Consider the following 27569-nt stretch of genomic DNA (forward strand, 5'->3'; position numbering starts at 1 on the left):
CAAACTCATGGCAGACTCTAACGATGCAGGAGTCTCATACATCAGGAGGGCCTGTTTAACTCTTCCTGAAACCCCATGAATAAACTGACTCCGCAGCGCTGGGTCATTCCACTGTGTGTCTACTGCCCAACGGCGAAATTCTGAACAATAGTCTTCCGCCATACGTTCCCCCTGACGGAGGGCGCGGATTTTAGATTCTGCTAGAGCCAATCTGTCGGGATCATCATAAATGAGCCCGAGTGTTGAAAAAACATTCTCAACCGAATGAAACGTAGCAGAGTCAGCTGGTAAGGAAAACGCCCATGCTTGGGGGTCCCCACTCAGTAAGGATAACACCAGACCCACCCGCTGAGCCTCATTACCTGAGGAGACAGGGCGCATGCGAAAGTATAACTTGCAGGCCTCCCGAAAGATGACAAATTTGCTGCGTTCCCCAGCAAATCATTCAGGCAGCGGAATCTTCGGCTTTGCACCTGCAGAAGCCGCTTGCACATTAGCTACAACCAAGCCCTGCTGCTGAACTGCCCCTTCCACTCGGTGACCTGTAAGGACAGCACCGCCAACTAGCGGTTTATGGAAGTCATGGAATCCATGGACTACCAAAATATTGTCGGCCGATTATAATGTTACGCGGGGCTTAGGTCAAAGAAGGCTGAAATACCCGGGGCCCCTGCGGAGTCCCTCCAACTAGGGAAAACCCTGTCTGACCCTCAACCCAGGGTTTTTGCTAATGGTGCAAATGCCTGAGCCTCCAACCTTTCCTTATCTCCTGCTCAGCCCTAAGCTGAACCCTCCACCCAGTGAGTCGTCAAACCACCAAAGCCCACACAGTAATGACAGACAGGGAGAACTTAAACCGCACCGCGCCGCATACACACAGGACAATACCGTAATGTGAACAGGGCAAAACAAAACACAAATATAGGAAGGCGAAAAGGTAACAACGGATCATACGCCACCAGCTACGAATTTCTCTCTCCAACACCTCCTCTCCAGACCGGAACCACTTCGCATAAAACACAAGCTATAATCGGCAACGCCCATAGGCCAGCACAACTATTTTAAGACCGTGGGCGTGACCAAACATCCCACCTGATTTCCAGCTAGATTAACCCCCAATAACCTGAGTAAAATCAAGCCGGCGCCACTGAGGCTATAGTGGACGGAGATGGAACTACCGCTGCCTGCCGGACGCTGTGGTGTGAATAGCGTCCGACATGACAGGTGCACTGTCTTCATGTATGTGATGTATGTTGGTGCACCTGCAGCTAAGGCTCACTGTCTCCTTGTCTGTGATGTGTGTTGGTGCACTTGAAGCCAAGGCTCACTATCTTCATGTATGTGATGTGTGTTGGTGCACCGGAAGCCAAGGCCCTCTGTCTCCATGTCTGTGATGTGTGTTGGTGCACCTGAAGCCAAGGTGCACTGTCTTCATGTCTGTGATGTGTGTTGGTGCACCTGCAGCTAAGGCTCCCTGTCTCCTTGTCTGTGATGTGTGTTGGTGCACTTGAAGCCAAGGCTCACTATCTTCATGTATGTGATGTGTGTTGGTGCACCGGAAGCCAAGGCCCTCTGTCTCCATGTCTGTGATGTGTGTTGGTGCACCTGAAGCCAAGGCCCTCTGTCTCCATGTCTGTGATGTGTGTTGGTGCACTTGAAGCCAAGGCTCACTAACTTCATGTATGTGATGTGTGTTGGTGCACCGGAAGCTAAGGCCCTCTGTCTCCATGTCTGTGATGTGTGTTGGTGCACCTGAAGCCAAGGTGCACTGTCAACATGTCTGTGATGTGTGTTGGTGCACCGGAAGCTAAGGCGCTCTTTCTTCATGTCTGTGATGTGTGTTGGTGCACTTGAAGCCAATGCTCACTAGTATGTGATGTGTGATGGTGCACCTGAAGCCAAGGCCCTCTGTCTCCATGTCTGTGATGTGTGTTGGTGCACCTGAAGCCAAGGTGCACTGTCTTCATGACTGTGATGTGTGTTGGTGCACCTGCAGCTAAGGCTCCCTGTCTCCTTGTCTGTGATGTGTGTTGGTGCACTTGAAGCCAATGCTCACTATCTTCATTTATGTGATGTGTGATGGTGCACCTGAAGCCAAGGCCCTCTGTCTCCATGTTTGTGATGTGTGTTGGTGCACCTGAAGCCAAGGCGCACTGTCTTCATATCTGTGATGTGTGTTGGTGCACCTGAAGCCAAGGTGCTCTGTCTCTATGTCTGTGATGTGTGTTGGTGCACCTGAAGCCAAGGTGCACTGTCTTCATGTCTGTAATGTGTGTTGGTGCACTTGAAGCCAAGGCTCACTATCTTCATGTATGTGATGTGTGTTGGTGCACCTGAAGCTAAGGCCCTCTGTCTCCATGTCTGTGATGTGTACTGGAGCACCAGAAGCCAAGGCGCACTGTCTTCATGTCTGTGATGTGTGTTGGTGCACCTGCAGCTAAGGCGCTCTGTCTTCATGTCTGTGATGTGTGTTGGTGCACTTGAAGCCAAGGCAAACTGTTTTCATGTCTGTGATATGTGTTGGTGCACCTGCAGCTAAGGCGCTCTGTCTTCATGTCTGTGATGTGTGTTGGTGCACTTGAAGCCAAGGCACTCTGTCTTCTTGTCTGTGATGTGTGTTGGTGCACTTGAAGCCAAGGCGCACTGTCTTCATGTATGTGATGTGTGTTGGTGCACCTGAAGCCAAGGCCCTCTGTATCCATGTCTGTGATATTTGTTGGTGCACCTGCAGCTAAGGCGCTCTGTCTTCTTGTCGGTGATGTGTGCTGGTGCACTTGAAGCCAAAGCTCATTGTCCTTGTTCTGTCCTCACTAAATGAAGCAGACTTCAGGTAGCTTATACAGGCAGCTAAACCGCTATACCGGGGTCCAATAAGGAGACTGTAGGTTGAATCTTTGTTTTATTGAACGTGGTGGTATATTGGCGCGATGAAACTACAAACAAAAAACATATATAAACACCGAGTCAATACAGGGTACAACAGGGATACATATCATACCTAATACATTATGAATCAAATCTGCACTACTAGCTGAGCAGGGGAAAACTAACTAGGCATGCTAATATGGGACAGATATTAGATACAGGAAGCGTGATTACATACCAGTGATGCTGTCACAAGGGGAGAAAAGATATGAGATGCTTTCAGGATGCAGGCTGAGAGAAAATGGAGAACTGGAGGGAAAATGGAGGCTGGACTAACCATAGTCCTTTGAAAAGCTTACCAGGGTGCCTTGCAACCTTACCAGAATGCATTGCGAACGTAGGGAAATGTGAAAATGAAAGTAAAACACACAATAATACTGTGGTTATGACTCTGGTTACTAGATGGAGCCAGAAAACACTGAAAACGTTTAATAAGCAGATAATCAGGGATTCTGAATTAAATGTCGGAGACAGAACAGTCTTCATGTATGTGATGTGTGTTGGTGCACCTGAAGCCAAGGCGCTCTGTCTCCATGTCTGTGATGTGTGTGTTGGTGCACCTGAAGCCACAGCACACTGTCTTCATGTCTGTGATGTGTGTTGGTGCACTTGAAGCCAAGGCTCACTGTCTTCATGTCTGTGATGTGTGTGTTGATGCACCTGAAGCCAAGGCACACTGTCTTCATGTCTGTGATGTGTGTTGGTGCACTTGAAGCCAAGGCTCACTGTCTTCATGTCTGTGATGTGTGTGTTGGTGCACCTGAAGCCAAGGCACACTGTCTTCATGTCTGTGATGTGTGTTGGTGCACCTGAAGCCAAGGCACACTGTCTTCATGTCTGTGATGTGTTTTGGTGCACCTGAAGCCAAGGCACACTGTCTTCATGTCTGTGATGTGTGTGTTGGTGCACCTGAAGCCAAGGCACACTGTCTTCATGTCTGTGATGTGTGTTGGTGCACTTGAAGCCAAGGCTCACTGTCTTCATGTCTGTGATGTGTGTGTTGGTGCACCTGAAGCCAAGGCACACTGTCTTCATGTCTGTGATGTGTGTGTTGGTGCACCTGAAGCCAAGGCACACTGTCTTCATAATCTGTGATGTTTCATTGGCTGTAAGCCATAATCATCAATATTAACAGAAATAAACCCTTGAAATAGATCACTCTGTACTGACTCCATATAATATATAGATATGAGATTCACTCTTTGTATTGAAGAACTGAAATAAATTAACTTTTTGATAATATTCTAATTTAGTGAGAAGCACTTGTATAAAGTGCATAGTTATTAGCAGCCGGCAAGGTAAAAAAAAAAGTCAAGCATTGGGAGGAAATATTCATATACAGTTGATATATAGGTGGCAATGTGCCTTGTAGTGTCAGTCTAGATCTTGAAGCAATGGCGTTCCTGTGTGTAGAAAAAAGGTTGTTTCAACTGTAAACTCGTGGTGTCAGTCCGGATCCTCAGGCAATGATATGCCTGCTTGCAGAAAAGTGAGGTTAGTGAGCAGTGCCCCGGCTGGTGGCAAACACTGTGCGAGTTTCCAGGGAACAGCTGATAGACGCTGGGGCAGAGGAGAGTGTTTATGACGTCTCCTACAGACCCCCAGTTGTCATGCCAACCCTTTGGTGTTCCGCGGTAATGTGACAGGGGCTCCAATGGGCGTGGTTTGTGAAATGTTGTTGACAAAGATTAACAGTGTAAAGAAAAAACTAAAAAAAAACATTCTTAATTCATAACTGTAAGTACAGATATAGTGCCTCATAAAGTCTCAATCGATAGAGACGACTCTCACTTATACTGGAAAAACAAGAGGAAAACAGAGTCCAGATCCATCTAAAAAATGCAAATTTTATTGTAAGTAAACAGGCACATAATAGAGAAACAAGACAAGAGATTAACAGTGGTATTTAAAATGTTAACAGCCGCGGGTGGATATTGATTTCACCCACGGCTGTTATGGTCGTATGACAGCTGATCAGATCAGCTGTCATGTGCTTGAAAACGTGCTGGCTCAGTGATTGAGCTTGCATCAAAGGGGGATACACGACCTATGAGGTACCTATACGTCATAGGTCATGAAGGGGTGAACAGCAAACTTATTGTTTTCTCTGACTAATAAATAGCCTATAATTGTTATATTTAATTGTTTTTTATTTGCAGAATTCACATCGCCCCCTGGTCTTGCGCACAGCTGATGTGCAGCGTGCTCTGTCTCAAACAGACATTTCTCAAATGTGGAAAAGTGATTTAATGCCTATGCTTATTGAGAGGTTTTCTGGATCACCAGGGAATTTTGCAGTTCGACAAGTAAGTAATGCATTATACATATATTAAAATACGTTACAGGAGTTCTCGATAACCAATTCAAAATTAAAATCAATATCAAAGTTATACTAGCCTATTTATTAAAGATCAGATTTGGTTGCTGGATGCAAATCTAGTGTTTCGATTCCCAGATTTTTTGTCCCAGAGACAGTGATATGACTAGACCATCCTGAGCAGAATTGTAGCAAACAATAATGCTCACAGGAGACAGTCCTTACCATAGGATACATAGTAACTACAAAATGGTTACTCTTTGCATCTGTTCCCTTTAGTAACATGAACACATCCACACAAAATTACCCCATACCAACAGTCACATCAACACAAAATTACCCCATACCAACAGTCACATCAACACAGAATTACCCCATACCAACAGTCACATCCACACAGAATTACCGCATACCAACAGTCACATCCACACAGAATTAATAATAGTAATAATTTTATTTCTATAGCAGCAACATATTTCGCAGCACTTTACATTTCAGAGGGACTTGTACAAACAATAGACATTACAGCATAACAATAGACACATAGCTCAACAGATACCAAGAGGAATGAAGGCCCTGCTCGCAAGCTTACAATCTATGAGGAAATAGTGGAGACACGAAAGGTGGATGGTAACAATTGCTTTCGTTGTTCGGACCAGCCACAATGTAGGAAATCAGGTGTTCATGTAATGCTGCATGAACTGGTTATCAGCCAGAATATGTAAAAGTACAGACACAGAGGGCTATTAAATGCATCATGCGTATGAGAACATGATATGAGGAAACTGGTTATGGTAAAAATTTTGAATAGGCAACACAGTTAGATTAATGTGTTGAGGCGGTAGGCCAATTAGAAGAAATGCGTTTTTAGTGCACGCTTAAAACTGTGGGTATTGGGGATTAATCGAATTAACCTGGGTAGTGCATTCCAAAAAATTGGTGAAGCACGTGAAAAGTCTTGGAGATGGGAGTGGGAGGTTCTGTTAATTGAGGATGTTAACTTCAGGTCATTGGCAGAATGGAGGGCATGGGTAGGGTGGTAGACAGATGAGGGAGGAGATGTAGGGTGGTGCTGAGCCATCGAGTGCTTTGTGGGTGAGGGTAATAAGTTTATACTGAATTCTGGAGTGGATGGATAACCAGTGTAACGACTGGCACAAGGTAGAGGCTTTGGTGTAATGGTTGGTGAGGAATACGATCCTAGCTGCAGCATTCAAGACAGATTGGAGAGGGAAGAGTTTGTTAAGAGGTAGAATGATTATAGAGAATTACCGCATACCAACAATCACATCCACACAGAATTTCCCCATTCCAACAGTCACATGCACACAGAATTACCTCATACCCACAGTCACATCCACTCAGAATTACAGCATACCAACAGTTACATCCACACAGAATTGCAGTATATAGTATAAGCATTCTCGCAGGTTGAAGACTCTTACAGTGACTGAGAAATAATTAAAAAAAATAAAGATAACATGTTTTAAAAAATAAAAAAATATATACGGTATATACTCGTGTATAAGCCGAGTTTTTCAGCACATTTTTTGTGCTGAAAATGCCCCCCCTCGGCTTATACACGAGTCACTTGTCCGGAAAGTCGGTGGGGGAGGGGGAGTGGTAGAGCAGCAGGTCACAGAAGGCACAAGCTGGCGCCTGCGGCTGTAACTGTGCCCGCTGCTAAAGAGAAATGAATATTCATTTCTCTTATAGCAGCGCACAGTGACAGCCGCCAGCTTCCAGAAGACATCCTACTCAAAAGTGTGCCCTCACAGCATCTCGGTGGTCCGGCACCTTCGCAGCATTTCGAAGGTTCTGGCTTCCAGCAGCTCTTTCGGTTCGATCACGCAGCACCGCTCGCTCATTAAGGCAATGAATATGCACGTGTCTCCACTCCCATAGGCGTGGAGCGCATATTCATTACCTTAATGAGCGGTGCCACACCACGTGATTGCGCCAGAAGTGCTGCTGGAAGCCAGAACCATCGAGATGCTGTGAAGGCGCCGGCACCACTGAGATGCTGCGAAGGCATGCTGGAGGGTGAGTAGGATAGGGGATAAGAAGCCATGCATACGGGATGGGGGAGCCACATGTAGCAGGACAAGGATGGGGGAGCCATGCATACAATGACAGGGACCGGGGAGTCATGCATACAATGACAGGGACCGGGGAGCCATGCATACCAGGACAGAGCTGGGGGAGCCATGCATACCAGGACAGCGATGGGGGAGCCATGCATACCAGGACAGGGACGAGGGAACCATGCATACCAATACAGGGATGGAGGAGCCATGCATACCAGGACAGCGATGGGGGAGCCATGCATACCTGGACATGGACGGGGAAGCCGTGCATACCAGGACAGGGATGAGGGGACAATGCATACCCAGCTTATACTCGAGTCGATAAGCTTACCCAGTTTTCCGTGGCAAAATTAGGTGCCTCGTAGTGATGAGCGAGTATACTCGTTGCTCGGGTTTTCCCGAGCATGCTTGGGTGTCCTCCGAGTATTTTGGCGTGCTCGGAGATTTAGTTTTCGTCATCTCAGCTGCATGATTTGCGACTGCTAGACAGCTTGAATACATGTGTGGAATGCCTGTTTAGGGAATTCCCACATGTATTCAGCCTGTCTACAAGTCGCAAATCATGCAGATGAGATGGTGAAACTAATTCTCCAAGCACGCCAAAATACTCGGAGGACACCTGAACATGCTCGGGAAAACCTGAGGAACGAGTATACTCGCTCATCACTAGTGCCTTGGCTTATACTCAGGTCGGCTTATACTCAAGTATACACGGTATGTGTAAAAAGAAAAGAAAATCATCCTCTTTTCTCTAGTTAAAAATAGGGAAAATATTTGGTATTGCTGTGTTCATAAAAGTGAAATAATTAAGCCAATTGGTAGATGCTGTCAAGGGAAATAAATCAAGACGCCAGAATTGAAGATGGGTTGTTACTAGTGATAAGCTAAAATACTCGGAGGACACCCGAGCATGCTAGGGAAAACCCGAGCAACGAGTATACTCGCTCATCACTAGTTGTCACATCACATTCCCTGAAAAATGTAATAAGCAATCAAAGTATTTTATGTACACAAAGTTGGTATCAATAAAATTGCAGCTCACCGTGCAAAAAACAAGACCTCACTCAGCCCCATTAACAGAAAAATAAGCAAACAAACAAGTCCTCACACGTCTATATCTGTGAAAAAATAAGGGTTACGGCTCTTGGAAGAAGACAAGGAAAAAACGAAAGTGAAAAAACGAACAATTCCCTGGTCCTTAAAGAGTTAAGTAAGTACATATCTTATATCCTGAGTGATGAACACTGGCATGCAGGTCATGAGTTAGTACAGCTGCCTGGTCTGTGTAATAGCCTGAAGACATCTGTATACAGCAGTAAGAGCCCGCCCTGCTAGAGGGTAGGTTCCTATAGTAAAACAATCAGATAAGAATGGTGACTAATGGTGCTCGAGCACTAAAATGCTCGGTACTTGAATCAAGCAGGTCGGACTGCTCGATGTTTGACTGGAGTAACTAGTATAAGGGGAAGTGAATGGAAATCTCAAGCATTTTTCTGGCAGACCCTCCTGAAATGGAAGGAAAAAGTGCTCAAATTGCATAGGCATAACATGGGGAAGACCCCTAGACGCATCTCTGACTCTCAGGGTTACTGCTGGGAGCAATGTTGACAGAGTATTACAACACTTTTATAGACTGACAATAAAACATACCAAACTGAAGATAAAATGGATTTTACAGGAAAAAAATATTAGGAAAAAATATTTCTTGTGTAATGACTTGTACATACAGCAAAATTAAAAAGGGAGAAAAACTGCCTCCTCTACCCTTTAGGCTATGTTCACACATAACGTTTTTGCATTCTCATTGCTTTCAATTGGTGAAATATGCTGCAAAAACGCTGAGAGAATTGACATGCTCCTTCTTTTAAAAATGCAGCACTTTTCCATTTCAGTCAGGAAAGAAAAGGAATTGCATGCATGAGATTTCTGAAATCTTTTGCCATTTGTAAACCTGTGACACATATTCACAAGAATTCAGCTGGAAAATAAACCTTCTTCTGGACTCTTCATATGTGCCTCTTACAGTCGAGTTAAAACTATCTGAGGACATTATTATGTGTGAGTATGGTGTAAAAAAAGACAGTTTAGAAATGGTGTCTCACAGCGCCCTATGCTTGCAGCTTAGTAATGCAGTTAGAATAGTCTCAGATCTCAGAGATCTCTTTTATATAAATATATATATATATATATATATATATATATATATATATATATATATATATATATATAAAAATAAAAGTGTGGTCAATACAAAAGATTGACACAAGCTTACAAAGAACTAGGGGGCACTCATTAGGGTATGTGCACACATTGCGGATTTGTGTGCGGATTTTTCCACGCGGGATCTGCAGAATCCGCAGATCAAAATGCCTGCGGATTTCCTGCGGATTTCTAGCAGATTTAGTGTGGATTTCTCCTGCATTTTTACACCTGCAGATTCCTATAATGGTATGGGTGTGAAAACGCTGCGGAATCCGCACAAAGAATTGACATGCTGCGGAAAATAAACTGCTGCGTTTCTGCAGCATGTGTACAGTGGTTTTTGTTTCCCATAGGATAACATGGTACTCTGCATGAACTGGAAAACTGCTGCGGATCCGCAGTGCCAAATCCGCTGTGTGCACATACCCTTATATATAGGTGGAAGTAAAAGTCAGGTGTCTCACATCTTCTTAACAATCAATACCCCATAGATTCTCTATGAGGTAAAGGTCAGATGAGTTTGCTTGCCAATCAAGCACAATGATACTGTTGTTTTTAAACCAGGAATTGGGACTTTTGGCAGTGTGGACAGGTACCAAGTCCTACTGGAGAATGAAATTTCCATCTCCAGAAAGTTTGTCGACAGAGGGAAGCATGAAGTGCTCTAAGATTTCCTGGTAAACGGCTGCGCTGACTTTGGTCTTAATAAAAAAATATATAAAGTGCTCTCAGTGAGAGAAACAAAATAGGAATCTTGTGGGTATGATACCTTTTAATGGCTAACAAATAATAGTGAATGTTGTTACAAAGCAAGCTTTCGGGACTGCTTACGTCCCTTCATCAGGCTGATATGACAAAATATTTGAAGAAACCTTATTTATATACAGTTTAAAGCACAACATTTCAATAAACAAACAATGAGCTTGAAGAGAGAATCCTTAATTACACAGTGGACCTACACCAGCAGATGACATGGCTCTCCCAACCATCATTGGTTGTGGATAGAAATGAGCGACTTTGCCTTTTTTTTGGGTCGAGTCGGGTTTCATGAAACCCGACTTTCGCAAAAGTCGGGTCGAACGAAATCGGCCGATTATCGTGAAAAGTCGAAGGCCGACTGAAACACAAAACCCAATGCAAGTAAATGGGGAAGAAAAGTCGGCAGTGAGTGGAGGACAGGAAACACACCTACAGTGCCCATTTTAATGCCAAAAACATCAATTCTTATTACTTAAGCTTGTCAACCTTAATTTACTTTATAATAATAGTTAGGCATTGAAAACTGGGGGTTATTTGGCTAAAGTTGTGGGGGGGGGTAGGGCTAGCTCCAGATTTTCATGGGCCCAGGGCCAAAGAGTGTCAATGGGCTCCTTTAACACATGCCACAATTCATGATACTCTGATACGGCAGAGAAATAGCGGTATAGTACAATGAAAAATACTTCACTTCTTACATCTCATGACTGATATCCATTTTAAATTCTCCAATAGCTCCAAAAACGGACAGTATATTACTCCATACAGTATTATGGCCACCGCATAGTGCGCTATACAGAGTAATGAGGCCCATATATTTCTCCATACAGAATCACTGGTCCCATATAATGTTCCATACAGTATATGATGAGCTCCACATAATGCTACAGTATATGTTGGTCCCCATCGATGAAGCTCCACTGTCTTATGGGCCCAAATAATGCTCCATATATAATGGGCCCCATTTCTAATGCTCCAGTGTATAATGGGCCCTGTAAATGCTGCTCCAGTGTCTGATGTCCACCTTTGGAATGCTCCAGTGTATGGTGGGCCCCATATATCATTCTCCAGAGTATAGTGCTCCCCAAATATTGCTCCCAACCTTTAAAACAATTAAATAAGTCTCCTCGCTAGGGAATCCCTGTACTAGTCTGGACACCTCGCCATCCCCATCTTCCATCTCTCTGCACTTGGACTGTTTAGGTAGAGGGCGTACAGACATGATGTCATCGCGCTCTTTGACCAGAATGTCACTGTCAGGAAACGCGGAAGACATCACGGCGGTGGAGCAGGGAGAGGTAAGTATTTCAACTTTGCAAGTGCTGTGATCCTGAGCAAGCAGGGGGGGCCCACTCGTTGGCGACAGCACTGGCACAGGGCCCCTCATAGTACGGCGGTGTGTCTGACGGCGGGTGGGCCCTTGGGCCCTCCCACCGGCAGAGACACTTTTGCGTACTATGAGGTGCCCTGTGCCAGTGCCATCGCCCATGAGTATGCCCCCCCACCTGCTCAAGGAACCTGCACTTTCATCTGCATCTTCCTCTTTGTCACCGTGTAAGGTGGTATAGTATGCGGGAAGGGGAACCTGAGTTTCATCAGGGTCAGATTCTGGCTGTGTAGAGTGCGAGGGGAATGTAGTGGTCTGGATCAATGTACCAGCAGAATCATCTAGCAGTGGCTGGGCATCAGTGCACTTGTGGCGTCCCCAGGAGTATGGTCGCCACAGTGGCATTACCTTCCTACTAGGGAGTGTGATGTCATGCTTGGGAGCAACGAAGGATCTCTCTAGCAGTTAAACCAACACACAACACTGTTCCCACACCAGGCCAGCACGGAGAGCTCTGAACCTGACTGCTGAGGAGCTGCTCTCTGTGGTCGGGAGGAGGGAAGTTAGGGCAGTCTGTGAAGGGAAGGGGAAGTGTGTGGATGTGAGAAGGGGAGCTGGAGGATGAGCAGAGTTAAGGCTCACTCCTAGCTGGAGGGTATGGTCCGGATTCCGGTCTCCGAGTTTGTAGGGACACTGACAGTCCTGCAGCAGAAACCGGAGGAAGTAGCAGCTGTAAATGCTCTGTTCCCAACTAAGGCTCGGAGGCCCCAGCAGTGACTTGTGTGAGCCAGAAGGAAAAGGCTACGGCTGCATGCCATATGAGAAAGTTTCAAAAGAGAGTCAACAGGGGGAACTTCAGTGAACTCAGTACTGCGAGTACCTCAGATAAGCGCTAGAACGGAGGCCACACTACCTATCTGCAGAGAGAGAATTCCTAATTTGCTTCCAGGCTGACCAACTCCTTCTTCATCTGTACTCTGGGTCCTGTACGGCACTTACCAAGTACAGATAAAGGAACTGCACAACTGTGTCTGTCATTTTTCTCCTGCGCCTGGCGCACGGCTCTGCTACATCTTACACTGCACACCATCTACCAACTCTTTCATCTGCCCTGCGACTACGGCCCTACCTGTGCAGGGCTTCTACATCTTAGCTGCACCACAACATCTGTCCCAGAGAAGCGACACTGCAGCGCTGGTCAATCTGATCAGAAACCACAGGTGGTGTCACGTATCATTCACCTATAAATGTTATTCACCCCTTTGCTTGGACGTCCAGGTCCATGGACCGGGTCACCACCACCGTGACACATCCCTCTGAGACACCGGCCTGTTACCGATTAACCCCACTGCCCTGGCTGGCCACCCACACTCCATGTCAGATTCATCTTAGACTGGGGAATTCACGATTTGACTTGATAACCCAGGCATGGTATGTGGGAAAGAGCTACATGGACTAATGTGAAATGTGGCCTGCTGCATCATTCACTTTTGGTGGGGGTGAAGGACACAAGGAAAGGGGTTCTTCCTGACCAGGAGCCAGCACTTGACGACTCAGTGCTTGCAATTTTTGAAACTTCAGAAGAGGAGGGCATATTTGCTGGAGTCTGTTTCGGCAATGTAAGCCAAAACCAGTTCCTGATGCTCCGACTTTAAAAGCGGTTAACCTACTCCCAGAAAAGGTAGCCTTCCAGGCGTTCCAGAGCCAGACCATGACGCAGGCTCAACACCTCCTGCCTTAGCTGCTATTGTGCTTTTGCCACTACCAGCAGATGCACCACCACCATCAGTACCAGCTGCCCCCCCCACGCCCACGTCCGTGGCCTCTTCCACCATACTTCCAAATTTTGGATAAAATGTACCCAAAATAACATCAGATATATGGTACTGTATCAGAAGCGTACAGCTCTATACAGTTAAAGGATAATTGTCAAGTTCTCTATATATTTCATGAGTCACACAGAAACGCTCACAGGCTCAGTATGGATTAGACAAGAATATAAAAAGTAGAAAAAGGGTACAGTATCATCAGATACCAGGTATATATAGTATAGTTTAAACATTCTAAATCTCCGTATATACTCCGTATATATTTCAGGAGGCAGACACAGACACTCTCAGGCTCAGTATGGATTACAACACAATATAAAAAGCCGTAAAACGGTAATGGATCTGAAGCGTACAGCTGTACACAGTGTAGGGGTCATTGTCAATCTCAGTCTTTATTTCCACAGTCAGAAACAGACTCTCACTTGGTCAGTTTGGATTAGACCAGAATATAAAAAGCAGTAAATGGGTAATGTATCACAAGCGTAGAGCTGTATACAGTGTTGGGGTAATTTTTAAATCTACATATAAATTGCAGGAGTAACCCACAGACTCTCACACGCTCAGGATGGATCACACCACAATATAAAAAGAAGATCTGCAAGAAATAATCACACATGTGGGCTAATGTTCCAGGTGTCAATGATACACTTAGAGTGGTGGGTGGAGGAAGACTTCCTGGCAGAAAGGGTACAGTATCACCAGATACCAGGTATATATAGCATAGTTTAAACATTAAAAATGTACGTAAATATATCAGGAGTAGTGTTGAGCCACCCCGCTAGTGTTCGAGTTCGGTTCGGTTCGTCGAACACAAGGCAAGTTCGTCGAATGTTCGTCGAACGTTCGACGAACACCGTCGAGCCCCATTGAAAACAATGGCAGCCAAGCACAAACACATACAAACACATAGAAAACAATTACAAAACACCTTAAAAGGTGTCCCAAAGCAGAAAAAATGCTCAGAAGACAAAAATAACATATGGAAAAGGGCAACTACATATAGAAAAGAGGTGGAGGAGTAAAAGGAGGAGGAGGAGACACAGATATAGGCATGTCATGCCCTTATAAAGTCAAGAAAGGCTGGACTAAAAATCTAAAATAAATTAAAAATCTAAAATTCTAAAATCGAAGACGATCATGTACCGTTGGACTTCCCACCATAAATTATGCCAACTGCCGATCGGGCGGCGTTATTCCCATGACCATCCAAACAGCGTCCATGAAGGCAAAGTGTTTGGTTTCCGGGGGCAGTATGGTTGCAAAGCTGAACCTTAAAGGTCCTGCTTACTAGAGGGACACGCGAGGCTCTGGCACGCGAGATCGAGCAATAACAGGTCTGTAATGCCCTTATATGTCCGGGGCTGCATGCGCGCTACACTGAAAGGACCAGCGTGTGTCGCTTACAGGTGCAGATAACCCGCTGAACCCGTTAGTGATGGGGATCTGGGATTCCAATTCTTCCCCGCGAACGAGGATTTCCCAGTACGTGCAGGTCAACCGGAATTCCAGAATTAGGCCTAACCGGCATTCCAGAAAGAATGTGAAAAAATGTATTGTCCAAACCACAGGTGCTGTAGCTTGCTTAACAGCTGGGCTCCTCTGCTGAGTAGCACGCAGTTCTTGCATAAACAGGCGGCATAGCTTGGTTCACGGGTGGGCAACTCTGCTGAGTAGCAGACAGTGCTTACATAAACAGGCGGCATAGCTAGGTTCACGGGTGGGCTTCTCTGACACAGTTACTAGGCCCAAAGTATTAACTGGGCTAAATGCAGTAAAGAACTGTTTTTTTCATAAACAGGCGGCAGAGCTAGGTTCATGGGTGGGCTCCTCTGCTGAGTAGCAGACAGTGCTACAAGGCCCAATAGGATTTTCTGGACAAGATGCGGTAAAAAATGACTAGAAATACACACGGTGTAGCTCCTTGACAGGTGCACTACACCGCTGGCTACCAGACACTGCTACTATGCCATGAAACTGTCTATTAACATTTAAAACCATTATTAATGTGAAAATAAAGTTACACTTTTGGTGAACGAAGCGTTCTTGAACGGAACCTCGAACAGCCGAATTTTAAGCAAAGTTTTTGAGTTCGACGTACGGCTCGAACACTGCCCAAAACAGCTCGAATTTGAACTTGGCGAACAGGTCGACTCGAACACCGCTCATCTCTAATCAGGAGGCAGACTCAGACGGTCTCAGGCCCAGTATGGATTCGACAAGATTGTAGAAAGTTGAGAAAGGGTATAGTATCACCGGATAACAGGTATATATGGCATAGTTTAAACATTAAAAATCTCCGTGTATATTTCCGTAGTCAGACAAAGACACTCACAGCCTCACTATGGATTAGACAAGAATCTAAAAAGTAGAAAAAGGGTAATGTATTCGAAGCGTACACCAGTATACACTGTTGGGGTATTTTTCAATCTTCATATATATTTCAGTCTCAGTAAGACAGTCCAGACTCTCCGCAAGAGGAAACAAGATGGATACAAGTACAGACGGAAAGTCGAGTGATTGCAGAAATTTTGGAATTACTAATCACGGGAAAAACTCCCGGGTGAATTCTCAGAGGCGATGCTGACCCTCAATTACTTTGTCTGTGGAGACAGCGAAAACAGTTCTTGTGAAGAAAGGTTTGCTGTATCGCAGTACCGTGGATCCCATCACCGTTACTCATCTCCATCAAATTTTGATCACAGGGAGAGATGTAGACATTGTCCTCACTGCCTATCACGATCTGTCAGGTAACTTTGGAGTGCAAAAGACAGAAGCCACAGGCCATAGGCGATTCTATTGGATTGGCATGAGAGGACACATTTAATAATGTGGGCAGGAATGTCACACGTCTGTGAGTAGGAAAACCATGAAAGCTGTTGATAAACCACCACTGCATCTCATTGTGAGTCGACGTCCGTAACAAATGGAAGCCATTGATCGTCTGAAGATAGAGCCCAGCTGGACAGGGCATAGCTACATCTTAACCATCATCTATCAGTTCACCAAATTTGTATTGGCAGTCCCAGTGAAGGATTTAACAGCCCAGACTACACAGCGGTGGAGCAGGGAGAGGTAAGTATTGCAAGTGCTGGGGCCCTGAGCAAGCAGGGGGGGCCCACTCGTGGGCGGCGGTACTGGCACAGGGCCCTTCATAGTATGCCGGTGTGTCTGACGGTGGGTGTGCACCCCCACTGTCAGAGACACTTGATTGTACTATGAGGGACCCTGTGCCAGTGCCGCCGCTCAAGAGTAGGCCCACCCACGTGTCCAGGGCAACGGCACTCGCACGGGTGCGTGCGCCAGGTGGTGACCCCGGCCCTGGGGGGGAGGCAGCCCAGTTAGGGAGGTTGAAAAAATGGCATATGTTGATGTTGGACATTCAGCAGCTGAAAATGCAGGAATTGGAAAAGTCAGAGGAAGAGGAGGACAAAAGCGAGCCATTTTACTGGCAACCTACATGTCAGCAGGGGAAGGTGGGACAAAATCCTTTGAAACCCATGCACAGTTCATTTCAATGAAGGTTAGATCATCAACATTTTGGGTCGACAGACGGGTCCTTTTTTCTGTCTGGATTTATCCAGCAGCACTGAAGACTCTTTCGGATAGCACACTAGCAGCAGGGCAAGCGATCTCCTGTAAGGCATATTGTGCCAATTCAGGCCAGGTGTCCAGTTTACAGGCCCAATAGTCAAAGGGGAATGACCTGTGAGGGAGAACATCGATATGGGAGGAGAATTAGTTTGTAACCATAGTTGACAACTGCTGTCTCCTGTCACTTTCAATCGATGCAGTATTACCAGTCGTGTGAGCGGTACTTGAAAAATCAGTCCACAACATGGTCATGAAACCCTTGTCTCCAACGCCACTTCGGCTGTGTGCACCACGAACACCTCTTCCATGTTGCCCCCTACGGCTCGTGGGAGAACCATCACCGCCGCTGTGTGCTGGGAATGCCTCAAACAAACGGTTTACCAGAGTTGCTTGTTTGTTAGTCAATATTAGCTCTAAGTTCTCCTGTGGCATGATGTTTTGGAATTTGCCTTTATAGCATGGATCCAGGATGCTGGCCAACCAGTAGTCGTCATCATTCATCATTTTGGCAACGCGGGGGTCCCTTTTTAGGATCTGCAAGGCATAATCACACATGTGGGCCAATGTTCCAGGTGTCAATGATGCACTGCGAGTGCTGGGTGGGGGAGCACTTTCTGGCAAATCAACATCCCTCCAGTCACGCACAAACCCTGTACCTGACCTTGCCACGCCAACATTTTCTCTTGCCCCCTGAGAAGCATCCTCCTCCCCTAAATAATCATCCCCATCATCCTCCTCCTCCTCCTCTTCTTCCTCCACGTCGTCCTGGAGAGTTCCCTGAGCAGACAATGGCTGACTGTCATCAAGGCTTCCCTCCTCCTCTTCCTCCTCGGCTGCAGATGCCTGCTCCTTAATGTGCGTCAAAGTTTGCATGAGCAGACACATAAGTGGGATGCTCATGCTTATGATGGCGTCGTCTGCGCTTACCAGCCATGTTCATTCCTCAAAACACTGAAGGACTTTACAGAGGTCTTTCAGCTTCGACCACTGCACACCAGACAACTCCATGTCTGCCTGCAAACTGCCTGCCCGTGTATACTCCCACAAATGCATTACAGCCTGCCTCTGTTCGCACAACCTCTGAACCATGTGCAGGGTGGAGTTCCACCTTGTTGCAACGTCGATAATTAGGCGGTGTTTGGGAAGTTGGAGAAATCGCTGCAGCTTCTGCATACAACTGGAGTGTACGGGCGACCGGCGGATGTGCGAGCACAGTCTTCACACCTTATGGAGCAGGGCTGTTAACTCCGGATAATTACTGAGGAAGCGCTGCACCACCAGGTTCAAGGTGTGAGCCAGGCAAGGTATGTGTCTGAGTTTTGAAAGGGCTATGGCTGCCACAAAATTCCGGCCGTTATCACTAACTACCTTGTCTACCTCAAGATGTACTTTAGACTGCCCAGCCATTACTCAGTTTGTCGCTGCAAGTAGTCGGCCAGTACCTCCGCGGTGTGTCTGTTGTCGCCCAAACCCATCATCTTCAACACAGCCTGCTGATGCTTACCACTAGCTGTTCGATAGTGGGACACCTCGTGTGCAACACTGGCAGCTGCGGATGGAGTGCTCTTGCGACTGCGCTCTGTGGATGAGCTTTTGCTTCTGGAGGAGTAGAAGGAGGGTCGATTGCCTACAGCCAACTGTTTCCTATACCGTGGGCTAGGCAGCACTGTCCCACCGCCGCTGTCCTCTGTGGACCCTGCATCCACCACATTAACCCAGTGCACAGTGATGGACACGTAACGGCTCTGGCCATGCCTACTGGACCATGCATCTGTTGTGAGGTGCACCTTTCCACTCACTGATTGCTTGAGTGCATGGACAATGCGGTCTTTCACATGCAGGTGGAGGGCTGGGATGGCTTTTCGAGAAAAGAAGTGCCGACTGGGTAGGTCATAGCGTGGTACTGCATAGGCCATGAGCTCGCGGAAAGCTTTGCTTTCAACCAACCGGTAGGGCATCATCTCTAACGAGATTAGTTTGGCAATGTGGGTGTGGTTTGCGGGGGTGTGAGTGTGGTGACACAGGGGAACGCCTCTGTTGTCAGTTCCAGAAAGAGTTCACTGTATTGTGACAAACTAATGTGTGGCAATAAACGTTCAAGTCCGGACCTGTGTGTGAACGAGCATGTATGGGTGGCCACCAAACACATCCAGTGGAAGTGTGTTGCGGGGGTCTGGAATTCTCAGGTGATCGGGCCGTATCTGGTGTCGGCCATCATCGGCCCGGAGACTTACCAGCTGTAGTTACCCACAAACTTGCCCATACACCATTCGTTCCCCAGATCGGCGCTTTGGAGATGGGTGGTGCCTCCGGAACATACATTGCCAATATCAGCGGTGCTCGTTTGTCATAAACCTGAAGTTCAGGTAGTTGGGGTGAACTCTGGATCTGGGCGTCCTTTTTTTTTGGTGAAGAGTGGTCTTGAGGGTCCAGAGGCCCCTCATTGAGGGAGGGTACTGTCATGATCCAGGTTGGATTATGACAGATTTTGCACAAGTAACCTTTTTTTTCCTTTAAGCTGTTTGCTTAAAGTTAGTTTTGCCCCCAGTGTCACTGTGGTTATTTTAGTTCTAGTTTTGCCCCCAGTGGCCGTTAGGGTCATTGCACTCTGGTTACTTTAGTTTAGTTGCCCCCGGTGGCCGCTAGTGTTATTGCATGTGATAATGAAGCAGGTGTGATTCCCTGGCTGCTACCTATAAAGGAGTTGCAGGTGGTCTCACTGTTGGTGATATTGCTCATTTCCAACCAAGTCTGGTGAAGGAAGGAACGACAGAGAGGAGTTCCTTGCAGCTCAGGGGAGCTCTGGTATAAAGTCTGGTGAAGGAAGGAATGACAGAAAGGAGTTCCTGGCAGCTCAGGGGAGCTCTGGTGTAAAGCTTCAGGCAGAAGCTGAATTCAGGTGTCGAGCTTCAGGGGTGAAGCTGAACTTTGGTGTCGTACTCTGTTTCTGGGAGCAATAGCAACAGAGCAAAGCTAAGTGGTGTTTTTCCCTGTTTGTTACTTTCCTTGTGTGTGTATTAGTGCAGTGGTGGGATTAGTTTCTGCACCATCCAATTCACTAGAAAGGGATAGGTGCAGGGCGAGCTAGGGATTTGAGGTATCCAGCTCGTCGCCAGGTGCGGAACCTGCCTAGGGATTGTTAGGAGTGTAGGGACACTGACTCAGGGGAGTGCAGGAGGTCTCCACGTCCCCATTCCCTATTGCAGGGCCCTCCATTTAACGGTTTCCCTGGTGTTTCCCTTAACTCTGTTTAAATTCGCCCTGCTGGAGGCGGTGTATCCAGTCACACGTGACATTACAGTGCTGTAGCCAAGCATATTAATGGAAAGTTGAGTGGAAGGAAAAAGTGTGGTAGAAAAAGGTGCACAAGCAAGCGGGATAACCGCAGCCTTGAAAGGATTCTTAAGAAAAGACCATTCAAAAATTTGGGGAGAGATTCGTAAGGACTGAACTGCTGGAGTCATTGCTTCAAGAGCCATCACACACAGACGTTTCCCCAAGACAAAGACATGGGCAACAAGTGTCGCATTCCTTGTGTCAAGCCACTCATAACCAATAGACAATGCCAGAAGGGTCTTTCCTGGGCCAAGGAGAAAAATAATTGGACTGTTGCTCAGTGGTCCAAGGTGTTGTTTTCAGATGAAAGTAAATTTTGCATTTAATTTTGAAGCCATGGTACCAGAGTCAGGAGGAAGAGTGGAATGGCACACAATCCAAGCTGCTTGAGGTCTAGTGTGAACTTTTCACAACCAGTGATGGTTTGGGGAGTCATGTCAACTGCTTGTGTAGGTCCACTGTATTTTATCAAGACCAAAGTCAGCGCAGCCGTCTACCAGGAAATTTTAGAGCACTTCATGCTTCCCTCTGCCGAAAAGCTTTTTGGACATGGAAGTTTAATTCTCCAGCAGGACTTGGCACCTGTCCACACTGCCAAAAATACCAATGTGCAAAGAGGAAAAATGTTCAGCTCACCCTTTATACTCCAGAGTTGCCTTCAAGCACGGACCACAGTTCTGTTAAATGGTGAGTGGGAATGAAGAAAGGAAGGATGCAACTTTCCCTCTGGTTCTCTGGTCGGGTTTTGTACTTTGCACATCAATTTTTCATGTTTTATGGATATTCAAAGAAATGTTTGGGATTTTACCTTTCTGAGCTGGACCGTTTTCTTCAAAAATACCAATACCTGGTTTAACCCCTAACCCAAGGGTGGTTTGCACGTTCATGACCGGGCCAATTTTTACAATTCTGACCACTGTCCCTTTATGAGGTAATAACTCTGGAACGCTTCCATGGATCCTGGTGATTCTGACATTGTTTTCTCGTGACATATTGTACTTCATGCTAGTGGTAAAATTTCATTCATATAAATTGAGTTTATTTGTGAAAAAAATGGAAATTTGGCGAAAATTTTGAAAATTTCGCAATTTTCCAACTTTGAATTTCTATGCCCTTAAATCACAGAGATACGGCACACAAAAAACTTAATAACATTTCCCACATGTTTACTTTACATCAGCACAATTTTGGAACCCAATTTTTTTTTTCTTAGGAAGTTATAAGGGTTAAAAGTTGACCACGGATTTCTCTTTCTTGCAACACCATTTTATTTTTACAGACCACATCACATTTGAAGCCACTTCTATATGATAGAAAATACCCAAAAGTGACACCATTCTAAAAACTGCACCCCTTAAGGTGCTCAAAACCACATTCAATAAGTTTATTAACCCTTTAGGTGCTTCACAGGTATTTTTTGAATATTTTAAACTTTTTTTCACAAAAAAATACTTCAGGTTCAATTTTTTTTATTTTACCAAGGGTAACAGGAGAAGTTGGACTGCAAAAGTTATTGTGCAGTTTGTCCTGAGTATGCTGATACCTGATATGTGGGGGGGGAACCACTGTTTCGGCTCATGGCAGAGCTCAGAAGGGAAGGAGCGCCGTTTGACTTTTTCAATGCAAAATTGGCTAGAATTCAGACCGGACGCCATGTCACGTTTGGATAGCCCCTGATGTACCTAAACAGTGGAAACCCCCCACAAGTGACCCCATTTTGGAAACTAGACCCCCTAAGGAACTTATCTAGATATGTGGTGAGAACTTTAAACCAACAAGGGCTTCACAGAAGTTGATAACGTACAGCGGTACAATTAAAAAATCATATTTTTTCCACAAAAATAATCTTTTCACCCCCTATTTTTATTTTCCCAAGGGTAACAGGACCCTAAAAGTTATTGCGCAATTTGTCCTGAGTACGCTGATACCCCACATGTGGGGGTAAACCACTATTTGGGCGCATGGCAGAGCTTGGAAGGGAAGCAGCGCCATTTGACATTTTTGGCTGAAATTGAGATCGGACACCATGTCGCGTTTGGAAAGCCCCTGATGTACCAAAACAGTGAAAACCCCCCACAAATTTTGGAAACTAGACCCCCCCAAGGAACTTATCTACAAGTGTGGTGAGCACTTTGAACCCCCCAGTGCTTCACAGAAGTTTATAACGCCCGGGCGTGAAAATAAAAAAATCGTATTTTTTCCACAATCATGATCTTTTAGTCACCAATTTTTTTATTTTGCCAAGGGTACCAGGAGAAATTGGACCCCAAAAGTTGTTGTCCAATTTGTCCTGAGTACGCTGATACCCCAAATGTGGGAGAAAACTACTGTATGGGCACACGTCGGGGCTCAGAAGGGAAGTAGTGACGTTTTGGAATGCAGACTTTGATGGAATGCTCTGCGGTGTCATGTTGCTTTTGAAGAGCCCTGAATATACCTAAACAGTGGAAACCCCCCATAAGTGACACCATTTTGGAAACTAGACCCCCACGGAACTTATCTAGATGTGTGGTGAGCACTTTGAACCCCCAAGGGCTTCACAGAAGTTTATTATGCCCGGGCAAGAAAATGAAAAAATCGTATTTTTTCCACAAACATGATCATTTAGTCCCCAATTTTTTTATTTTCCCAAGGGTAACAGGAGAAATTGGACCCCAAAAGTTGTTGTCCAATTTGTCCTGAGTACGCTGATACCTCATATGTGGGAGAAAACTACTGTATGGGCACACGTCGGGGCTCGGAAGGGAAGTAGTGACGTTTTGGAATGCAGACTTTGATGGAATGGTCTGCGGGTGTCATGTGCGTTTGGAGAGCCCCTGATGTACCTAAACTATTGAAACTCCCCACAAGTGACCCCATTTTGGAAACTAGACCCCCCCACGGAACTTATCTAGATGTGTGGTGAGCACTTTGAACCCCCAAGTGCTTCACAGAAGTTTATAACGCCCGGGCGTGAAAATAAAAATAACATTTTTTTCCACAAAAATTATATTTTTGCCCCCAATTTTTTATTTTCCTAAGGGTAACAGGAGATATTGGACCCCAAAAGTTGTTTTGCAATTTGTCCTGAGTACGCTGATACCCTATATGTGGGGGTAAAACACTGTTTGGGTGCATGGCAGAGCTTGGAAGGGAAAGAGCACCATTTGACTTTTTCAGCACAGAATTGGCTGGAATTGAGATCAGACGCCATGTTGCATTTGGAGAGCACCTGATGTGCCCAAACAGTGGAAACCCCCCAATTCTAACTCCAACCCTAACCCCAACACATCCCTAACCCTAATCTCAGCCCTAGCCCTAACCCTAGCCCTAACGGGAAAATGGAAATAAATACATTTTTTAAATTTTATTATTTTTCCCTAACTAAGGGAATGATAACGGGGGGTTTGATTTACTATTTATGGCGGTTTTTATGTTTGGCAGCTGTCACGCTAAAAGACGCTTTTTATTTAAAAATAGTTTTTGCATCACCACATATTGAGAGCTATAATTTTTCCATATTTTGACCCACTGAGTCATGTTAGGTCATATTTTTTGCGGAACGAGTTGACGCTTTTATTGGTATTATGTTCGGGCATGTGACATCTTTTGATCGCTTTTTATTCTGATTTTTGGGACGCAGAATGAACAAAAACGAGCGTTTCATGAATTTCTTTTGGGGGGTGCGTTTACACCGTTCTGCGTGCTGTAAAATTGATAAAGCCTTTTTATTGTTCGGGTCAGTACAGTTACAGTGATACCTCATTTAGGTCGTTTTTTATGTTTTGGCGCTTTTATGCAATGAAAACAATTTTATATAAAAAATAATTATTTTTGCATCGCTTTATTCTGCGAGCTATAACTTTTTTATTTTTTCACTGATGATGCTGTATGGTGTCTCATTTTTTGCGGGACAAGATGACGTTTTCAGAGGTACCATGCATATTTATATGCGTCTTTTTGATCGCGCGTTATTGCACTTTTTGTTCGGGGGTATGATAATAAATCATTATTTTTTGCTTCGTTTTTTATTTTTATTTTTTAAGGGGTTCACTAAAGGGGTTAACTAATGGGACAGTTTTATAGGGCGGGTCATTACGGATGCGGCGATACCAAATATGTGTACTTTTATTGTTTTTTTTTTTTCCAAAAAATGAATTTATTAGGGAATATTTTTTTTCTTATTTATTTAGCGATTTTAAAAAAATTATTTTTACACTTTTTTTTTTTTTAACTTTATTACATTGTCCCAGGTGGGACATCACTGTCCTGTGACAGATCGCTGATCTGTCACATCACAGATCACTGTGACAGATCAGCGATCTGTCACAGGCACTGCACAAGGTTTCCTCCTTGCCTGCGCTTTGCAGGCATGAGGAAGCCAGCTCCCTGCAGGCCCCCGAAGGTCCCCGTCGCCATCTTGGATTTGGGGACCTGCAGGGATGGAGCCCCCCGCAGCAGCGCTGCACATTGTGCTGCTGTGGAGGGCTCAGGGAAGCACGGAGGGAGCCCCCTCCCTGCCGATGCTTCCCTTTGACCTCCGGTACACCGCGATCATGTTTGATCGCGGTGTGCAAGGGGTTAATGTGTCGGGGGGTGGTCCGTGACACATTGTGCCAGGTGTCAGCAGTGATAATCAGCTGACACCCAGCCGCGATTAGCGGCGCTCACCACATGGGCGCCACTGATCGCTGTGACGTACTATCCCGTCCCTGGGAATTAAGTCCCAGGGCACATGGACGGGATACTACGTAACATGACAGAAAGGGGTTAAAAACAACAGTGTCACGATAATGTAAATATGATGTATGATTTTCTTTACCATGGCACCCTTCTATAATTTTCCATTCGCACACTGAGCTCTGATACCTCCATAGCTGCAGACTTATGCTTCCCTTCCCCCCTGTCAGCTCCCTCACTCCTTTCCTCTCCCCCCTCCCCAAGGAATGTGTTAATTATCCAAGAGCAGTGCAAAGACAAGCTGATGGCTCTTTCGACCCCCTCTCCCTCTCAGCCCCCTTCTACACATACACACTCTGTAACGTGAGATTCCAGTGTGTGATCTCCCTCCTCCCTAAGGAATGTTCTTTGGGTCTTCCATAGAATAGATTTAGAATCTAACCATTAGGACATAACACAATGCCAATGTTAGGCGTCGGATTCCTGCAGCTGCACAGTGGGAATCCAGAGCCATAAGGCCCCATCACACATAGCGATCTCGCTAGCGAGATCGCTGCAGTCACAAGTTTTGTGACACAACAGCGATCTCACCAGCAAGATCTCTGTGTGTGACAGCGATCAGCCCCCCTGCCGGTATCACTGATAGCTCTTGGAAACCTCTGGATTTTTCTTTTGTCGCTGGTCTCCCGCTGGCCAGCACGCATCGCTGCATGTGACAGGGGGGAGACCAGCGATCAGCTGTTAACTAACGTACACATCGGGTATCTAATGGACGCACATCCCTTGGATACCCAATGTGTACGTTAGTTACCAGCTCTCTGCATCGGCACGCTGGTAACTAATGTACACAGCGACGCCGTGCACTCAGCGTCACTGTGCTGATCACTGGTGAAGCTGTCTGTTTGACAGCTCACCAGCGATCATGTAGCGACTTACCAGCGATCCTGACACGTTGATGGGATCGCTGGTAAGTCGCTATGTGTGACTCCAGCTTTACATCCAGCGGTCTCCCATTCCTTTCCGACTGCTCAGGGACCTGCACAGCAATCTTGGCAATCCAGGCGCCCTGCTCAGACCAGCTCTCTGGGTCTGGATGTTGCTGCCACCTCTGGACCAGCAATGGTAGTGCAACCTGCTTTGCAGGAAACCACTCCAGAGGCTAAGTCCTCTTGCCGCGCTACTGGGCATGCCCACGAGACGATCTCCCAGTGGAGATCGGGGGTCACGTGGTCGGCTCCTTGTCCTGATCCGATTGGCACATTTCAGAGGTCTGGAAGGTCCCGGAAGCGCATGACTATAAAAGGCCCGAATGACCGCTCGCCCATGCGCTAGTATAGACTATACTTGCTATGTGTGAATGGTGACGGATGTATGATTCTGGTGACTGACTCATTTGAAACCCCTTCCCTCTGATATTACGTATGTGGTTAGGGAATTAATGTTATAGTCAGCGCCAGTAAGTGGCAAGCCATACGCCACAGTGCATACCACACCGCTACACTAGCGTCCGATAGTGTTATGCCTCACGGCACTGTCGTGCAGCGGCAGTAGTTACCGCCGCACTGCAGTTAGCAGCACTTACTGGCATCCACGGTAGCGACGCCGCACGCACGGTAGGTCAAGACGAACACCGACCTCTGCCTTGGGCCGTGTCCTGTGACCGTATACCATGTGTGCAAGCCAGCTGAGACCTGTGAAGCTAACAGGCTCGGCGTCTATGCTTTACTTATACTAAAGCGCCTCTCTGAGTTTAACAGAGTCCGCTCTGCGCACCTCGGGTGACGTTTAACCCGAGGGCAGTATACCGCCATATAGCGAGTCTGCCATTACTCAGCAGCGGTTGTTACACCTACTGCACGATGGACCCCGGGCGGCGAACGCACTTCCTATTATTTATATTTAGTGCGTTCCGCCGTCCCTAATATTATACTAGCGCCAGGGTCTGGCTAGTAATGGCGGACCTGCAGCATCTGCAGCGGTACATTCGGCAGCTGGAGAGCAGGTTGGCGGCTATCGAGAGCTCCACCTCAGCTGCGAATGCTATGGCAGCCGCTGCTCAGGCAGTCGCAGAGGCTGTCTCACTTGTGTCCACACTCACGCCTATGCCGACAATATCTCGCCTCCCGCTCCCCAACAAGTTTTCGTGTGACAGCGCCACCTGTAGGGGAATCGTGAGTCAGTGCTCTATCCAGCTTGAGTTACTGGCTGCACGGTTCCCTACAGAGCGGGCTAAGGTGGGGTTTATTGTTTCTCTTTTATCTGGCAGGGCATTAGAATGGGCTACGCCATTGTGGGAGCGTGATAATCCTGTGGTTTAGGGGGCTGCTCTGTTCCTCGCGGCTCTGAAGCAGGTATTTTTGGGACCATGGATCACGCACGACACCTCTCTCCAATTATTGGCCCTAACACAGGGATCTCTCTCGGTCAGCCATTATGCCGTCCGATTCCGGACATTGGCTTCCGAACTAGAGTGGCCCGATAAAGCACTCATCCCTGTGTTTTGGAGAGGGTTAGCAGAGCATGTCAAAGATGCTCTAGCA

The 27569-nt window shown here is 46.3% G+C and overlaps 1 protein-coding gene across 3 annotated transcripts in view; it reads left to right on the top strand.

Annotated features, from left to right (window-relative positions):
* Positions 1-27569, top strand: part of QPCT (glutaminyl-peptide cyclotransferase) — a 217984-nt gene that overhangs the window by 10313 nt on the left and 180102 nt on the right. For all 3 annotated transcript variants that reach the window (XR_012226897.1, XM_073560131.1, XM_073560130.1), the window contains exon 2: positions 5085-5231. Coding sequence is in view for 2 of the 3 variants with exons in the window: in XM_073560131.1 (XP_073416232.1) it covers positions 5085-5231 (147 nt within the window). In the remaining variant the exon portion in view is untranslated. The remainder of the gene's footprint in view (positions 1-5084; positions 5232-27569) is intronic.

The sequence above is a fragment of the Dendrobates tinctorius genome, unplaced genomic scaffold, assembly GCF_039654945.1.
Source record: "Dendrobates tinctorius isolate UK_male_01 unplaced genomic scaffold, ASM3965494v1 ptg000293l, whole genome shotgun sequence".
Lineage (NCBI taxonomy): Eukaryota > Metazoa > Chordata > Amphibia > Anura > Dendrobatidae > Dendrobates > Dendrobates tinctorius.